The sequence below is a fragment of the Acyrthosiphon pisum genome, chromosome A2, assembly GCF_005508785.2.
Source record: "Acyrthosiphon pisum isolate AL4f chromosome A2, pea_aphid_22Mar2018_4r6ur, whole genome shotgun sequence".
NCBI lineage: Eukaryota > Metazoa > Arthropoda > Insecta > Hemiptera > Aphididae > Acyrthosiphon > Acyrthosiphon pisum.
Window position 1 is genome coordinate 63,285,671 of NC_042495.1, and position 7,059 is coordinate 63,292,729.

General features: G+C 30.2%; 2 protein-coding genes across 2 annotated transcripts in view; one reads left to right on the top strand and one right to left on the bottom strand.

Moving 5' to 3' along the window:
• Nucleotides 1–102: 102 nt before the first annotated feature.
• LOC103308127 (zinc finger MYM-type protein 1-like) lies at nt 103–4,243 on the top strand. The gene has a single exon (XM_029490485.1). The coding sequence runs from the start codon at nt 1,569–1,571 to the stop codon at nt 2,220–2,222; it is 654 nt and encodes a 217-aa protein (XP_029346345.1). The 5' UTR covers nt 103–1,568; the 3' UTR covers nt 2,223–4,243.
• Nucleotides 4,244–6,464: 2,221 nt separating this feature from the next.
• Nucleotides 6,465–7,059, bottom strand: part of LOC100164193 (facilitated trehalose transporter Tret1) — a 14,774-nt gene continuing 14,179 nt past the window's right edge. Inside the window, exon 8 of the mRNA XM_001945200.5 lies at nt 6,465–6,932. Within this exon, the coding sequence (XP_001945235.1) occupies nt 6,588–6,932 (345 nt within the window). The 3' untranslated portion in view covers nt 6,465–6,587. The remainder of the gene's footprint in view (nt 6,933–7,059) is intronic.

Here is a 7,059-nt window from a genome sequence, read left to right on the forward strand (position 1 = left end):
GCGGACACTAAGCGGGCCCGGCCCCCGTCACCCGCCTCCCTTGACGTTTCCAGTCCAGTGTAGTAGTCCGTGGTCTACGGTTAAACTTCGATTAAGCTTAATCAGCTGATAACAGATATTTAACCGGGCAAATTCGGCCGATTAAACTCCGGTTGACTTTAATCAGAGACGGTGCGACTGGCCCTTATAACTTATAACATGACTTGAGACCGTGATCATGATATTACATTTGCGCGTAACATCCTTTGATGCGGCCAAGTTTACCGACAATTGGTGGAACGGTTTTACGGCGTACCTAACAGAAAATGTTACAAGTGTGTACGCGGCTTTAACTGCCAAGTGCCAGGCGCCAGCTGCTTAAGAAAGGTAAAAAATAAAAATCCAATCAAACTCATAGATATTAAAATCTATAACCAAACTTGCCTCATTTAGCTCTTCGTAGAGAGGCTATAAAAGAATATAATATAGGCTCTCTAGATCTACCTCATTGCCACATTACCTCAACTTTACTCTTGAAATCTATGGATGACACCGACTTAATAACAAATCAATAAAAATAAGTACTTTATTTCCGAATTTATATAGCAGGAGAGGTATACTTGTCTATGGCAGGAGTCACCAACTAATATACTGGTATACTAGTATACTACGACTACTAACTAGTATACTATACTAATCTATGCTCAGACACATTTTTACGGACCCTAATGGCTGCGTAATTATAAAATATAAAATATAGTTTTTATATTGCATTTTTATAGGTACAAAAAATAATTCTAAGAAGTTGACAATACATAACTTTTTCAGGAATTACAGTTAACTGATAGGTTAGTAGCGTTCACAGAATATAATATCTATAATCTATACAATACTATATAGATATCTGTGGCAGTGGCGTAGCAAGGGTATGGCGAACTGTGCCTACGCCAGGGGCGCAAATTTGTGCTTTAAAATTGGTACTTATTTTTATTCTACCTTCAAAACGACATTTCTTTATTACCTATATAGTCATTTTGAAATGTGTATGATTTTGTTTATCTTGTTTATCGTTAAATTCGTGTTTCAGTACAAGGAACAGTGTGTGTGTGTGTGTGTGTGTGTGAATATCCAGCTTATCGCCCGTGGCCCGTCTATAAAATATATTATGATATTGGGTGCGTTCATCTTGGTCGATTTGTACGCTTTAAGCGCTCATGAGCGCTCGCGGTGCGTTTGACTTGGCGCTTATCAGCGATGGGAAAAATTGTTAAAACTAAAATTCTTGAAATTATTAAAAAATAATATAAAAATAGTAAATATTATGCAATATTATTTGATAGCACTCCTGATTTTTCACACAAAGAACAGTTATCACAAATTATAAGATACGTACAAATTTCAAATAATGAAGTAATGGTTGAAGAAAGGTTTATCGATTTTATAGAAAAAACCAATAAATCTTTGCAAACTAAAGATAATACAATTGATATGACAAGTAAAATGTTAAACGGTTTGTATAATTCTATTCAAGAAATTCGTGATAACAATTTTGAGGATTCATTAAAAATGCAAAGAATACTGCTATCGAAATGGAACTGTCATCCGAATTTCTAGAAAAACGAAGGCATAAAATAAAACGTATGGATGGAGAAGAAGCAATAGATGATGGTGCAACATCCGTCCACGCCAAAATCAAAAATGATTTTTACATGCCAGTTGACTCAATCTTATCGAGTTTAAAATGGCGATTTAAAAGAATGACTATTTTATCTAATGACTTTGAATTTGTATGTGGAAGTAAGCTATCGTCAATGGATTTTGATGAAATTAAAAAATGGACTAACGATTTAGCAATCAAATACGACAAGGACCTCAATGGATTCGAGCTTTGCTCTGAAATGGAATGTTTTAAACACCAGGCTTCTGCACTGATGACCAATTTCAAAATGACTGCATCGATTGATTTATTAAAATTTATTCATAAACAAAACTTACAAGATATTTATCCTAACCTAGAAATAGCGTTAAGAATATTTCTCACTATTCCAGTAACAACTGCTAGTTGTGAAAGAAGTTTTAGTAAACTTAAACTAATAAAAAATTACTTAAGAACAACTATTGGACAAGAGAGACTAACAAGCATGGCAATTTTATCCATAGAACATGAATTTGCTAGACAAATTTCATATGACGAAATCATCGATGAATTCTCTAGGCTTAAAGCAAGAAAAGAAAATTTTTAAAGTTCGAAATTTACATATTGTCATAATAGCTGATAATTAAATAATGTTGAATTACCTAAATATATATATAAAAAATAAATGTTAAAAAATATCATTTCGTATTTTCGTCAATTTTTTAATCGCTAAAAATGCGCATTTTCCTAGGTTTGCCAGAGGCGCTAACGAGTCTTTCTACGCCACTGATCTGTGGTAACGTTAGACGCTCGTTCCGCTGCGTTATCGCGTATATTCGTATGTCAAAAAAACGATATCAAGAATTTCCAAAGTACGTTTTATTACAATTAATTTATGTCTCTAACTAGCAGTTAAATATGATTGAAAAAACGGACCTTAGTAGGAATGTAGGATTGTTATTAATATTGTTAATGTGTGAAAATGTCATTGGGTATTTAAATGTGTTTTGGACCGTGGGAAGTTTGGTGAGTTTCAAAACGGACACCCGTAGAAATTAGTTAGTGACCCGCCGTCCCGCCCTGTTATATAGTAATTCAAAAACACAAAATGTATAATTTTTGAAATGCAATTATATGCTATAAATTTAAAATACATAATATATAGGTATAAACTTTACCGGACACCCTTTTTTTTTCAATTTTTTTTCTTCAAAATAGGTACGTAGTTTTTTATGCTGAATTCAAAAGTGTTTGAAAAAATGTCCAGAAACTTACCGTTCAAAAGTTATGGCAATTCAAAGTTGTCGATATTATAAAACAGACTTTTGAATGGACGAGTGAATGAGTGACCACGTTGACAATAAATGTACTTCGAAATAATATTGAGGAAAACCGAGGTTTACCTGAGGTGTTTTACACAGCAAATAGGGGGATATTTTCAATACATTTGCGGAGCGGAGCGACGGCGCCAAAGAGCGTAGTGACGAGTGCCTATACACGCATAATCACTGCAACTTTGAATTGCCATAACTTTTGAAGGTAATTTTCCGGAAATTTTTTCAAACACTTTTGAACTCAGCATGAAAAAACACGTATTTTAAAAAAAAAGGGTATCCGGTAAATTAGGTTTGTCGTTTGTTCCGAAAATTGTCGCCCTAAATAACTATAAAATAATAATATAATAATGGTTAATACAACATACTGCACTAACTGAATTATCATTTAATTAGCTACTATAAAATATATATTAATTAGGTAAATATGCAAAACAAATTTTATTTAAAATTTAAATACTCAACACTAAAAATGTTCCGCTATAGGCACGTGCCCTAGGAAACTAGGATAAAAATGCATACGGGATAAAATAGACACGGATTTATTTTTGCCCTAAAACAATGAATTTACTATGTTATTAACCATGTGAAAAAAAATACCAAAGTCTTTTAATTGCTTAGTAAAAAAATATTACACATTTTAAATCCCTCTAATATTATTAGACTACCTATACTAAATAAACTAAATCGTTTGATAATTTTTCACTAATAATTGGACTAATCTTGTCGCCGTATCTTAGTCGTATTACCTATTTATTGGTGTTTATCATGTGGACAATAATTTGGAAAGTAAATATTTGGACGACAAACAGTGGCAATCATTTAAGGGGGGCAATGGGGGCAATGCCCCGGGCAGCAAGTTTGTGTGTGAGCTTTTTTTGGAAAATAGATTTACAATGATTTAGGCAGTTAGGCAAATCAATGTCAATAAAACGTTCAATTAATATTTAAATATAAACAAAGCTATTTTGTGCAATCTCTTTCCGAGTGCACATCTGATAATACGTACGCGTATTGGTTCGTCGTCGAACACCTAAACCTATTGTTCTGTGCCTAAACTAAACATTTATTATGGGCTATAATGTTAGTAACATCGTACTGTCAGTACAAAAAGGTCGTATATCAAAAATGGTATATTGTATAGGAGATTGTTTTTAATATTTAATAGCTTACAGACTATAGGTATAGTAATTTTGCAAGTTTATCTTTAACCACATACGAGTAAAACATATTGTATTCGAAAATGTCTTGTAACCTGTAGAAATATTTACGGAAAATGTATTTAACATATAGGTTAGAGTTGTCTTTTAATATTATTGTATACATAATACATTAGTCATTATTATATTATATAATATATATTTTTATTAGTAACAATTGACTATACTAATATAAATTAACTTTTTGACTAATTTTAATTATTATTTAATATAAATTATAATGTATAGTTAGGTATTAATAAAAACCTTAAAATATATGTAATTCTATTTTTAATATTTTTCAACTGCTGTTGTATCAATATATCAGGTGCCTTGAATTTAATTTCCAAGCCGTTTGACACAACGAGTAAAATTTTATTGATATATTTTATAGAAAAAAAAACTAAATATAAATTGAAAATTGAAAATGTCCATAAGCAACTTTAAACGAGTCAAAATATTTTTAAAATTTTATAAATTATAGGAATTAATAAAATAAACATATGATATACATTTCAAGGGACTACGGTTATTCGTTTTTGAATTACAACAAAATAAGAAAATCACTAGGCACATGAGAAATCGAGTGAATATCCATATAAATTTAATTTGACTTTCCAGTAGAGATTTTATTTTTATACAAGTACCTACCTAGACAAACTTATGAGGAATCTTGAATTAAATGTTCAAATCTTAGATTTAAAAAAATATTTTTTAAGAATTTCTAACTCAAAATAATTTGCACATTTTCGTAAGTTTTACGTATTTTGTCAAAATATAAAGTTTTTGCGAACTTTAAATATTATAAAAAAAATTATGACGTTGTATTTTTAATATTTTTCCACTGTCATTGTAACAATATATTAGGAGCCTTGTATTAAATTTTCAAGCCTTTTGACCTAACGAATAAAATTTAGTTGACATTTATTTTATAGTAAATAAACTAAAAAAAAAAAAGGAAACTGAAAATGTCTAAAAACCGCTCAAAACAAATCAAAATATTTTGAAAATTTTAGCGTGTGTATAAAATGGTAATATACTGTATTAAACATTCAGTTATAATTTCATATATATTCGGTTATTTGTTTTAGAGTTACATCAAAAACTAAAATCGATCTTGCTGAGAACCGATTTTTTGAAAAAATTACTGTTTTTCCTCAATTTTTGTTTTGTTTTTCCCTATGCTTTTGAAAACTATTGAGAATTTTATATTTTGACCTCCCGAATGCACCAATCAGATTCACTTTCCCGTCGAACAATATACTGTTGAAGAAAATGATGACAGTCACAAAAATAAAAATACAGTGAAATCTCGATAACTCGAACGACTATAAGTTGAATTTTCGATAACTCGAAGAAATATCTTCGCCCCTACATTTCAATATGTGCACACATTTTTTCTATAACTCAAATTTTTGAAAACTCGAATTTTTTTTCGCCCCCAACTGATTCAAGTTTTTGAGGTTTCACTGTAAAAAAAAACACACACCATTCCCAGTCTTTTTTTTAAAGGTGGGCATAGTTTTTCCTTTAAAATTTGAAAAAAATCGCAAACTTCTAACAGGTAAAATAGATTGAACAGTAGAATGACCTAATCGGAAAGTATACGTATTAATAGTAATTAACTATCAAGTACTGAAGTACCGTAAAATGGAGTGACTTCGGACGTGGGGTGATTCCGAACAATAGTACAATACCATGTTTTGTATAGTTACCTTATAATTTTAGAATACAGGTTTAATAAAAGTTGAAAACTGATACTTCACGTTAATATTATCTACCATACTATTATAATCACGGTTTATAAATTATAATATATAATATCTGTTTGTATATCTTAAATCGTGATTATAACCTATATTAACTTCCATAGATAATATTAAATAAATTATGTTGTATTTGCGATAAATGTATGGGGTTTTTTTATTTAAATTTATAACATTTTTAAATATATATTGTCTGAAGTCATCCGTTGTAATTATTATAACATCGGTTTATAATGAAATCTTATACGTGTCCGAAGTCACCCAATTTTGCAGGTCACTCCGGACAAAGTTCTACTTTTAAAATAAGTGTGAACTTTAATGATATCAATGATTATTCTTCTGGTATATGATTTCAACATACTTAAAGAACATTGTAAATTTTTTACAAAATTCTTATAAAACAATATATTGAGGTTCATTTTTTGAAAAAACGTTCAAATCTGTCTTGAGTCACTCCATTTTACGGTATCAATATTTATCAGGTGATGCTTGACTGATCTAATAAGTAATACATTTTTATAGCCAATAAAAGCTAATCAAAATAACACAATTCATAAAAAATTAAATAATATATTAATCGTAAGCCATAGTGTATATAAATATAATGAACAATTTATTTATGTAATAGTTTAAAAAAATAAAGTAAAAAAAAAAATAATAACATAGGTAAGATTTATATATGGGTTTCAGTATGATCTAGTTCTAAAGCTGGATTTGTTGCTGACCACATTTTTTTGTCTTTGATTTTATCACTCCTTTCAATTTTCATAACAAATGTTTTAGTTTTATCCGCAAAATGATTTTGAATGTCTTCTAAAGGTACACCTTCTGTTTCTGGCATCATGGTGTATAACATTAGACATCCAATTAGACTTACTATGGCGTATAAAAGAAATGTTCCGGATAAGTTAATACAATCAAGTACCATGAAATATGACTTATTTGCAATAAAAGAAAATATGTAGGAACTAGAACCGCTGGCACCACTGGCTTGCCCACGAATATTCGGTGGATATACCTAGACATTTAATAGTTATTATAGTTCAGGCGATTAAGAGGACGCTACACCCGCATGTGTTGTCTCCGCCTTACAAATGTACAACATTTTACAACATTTTGCGCGGGAAAGAACCGAGAAGGCTACA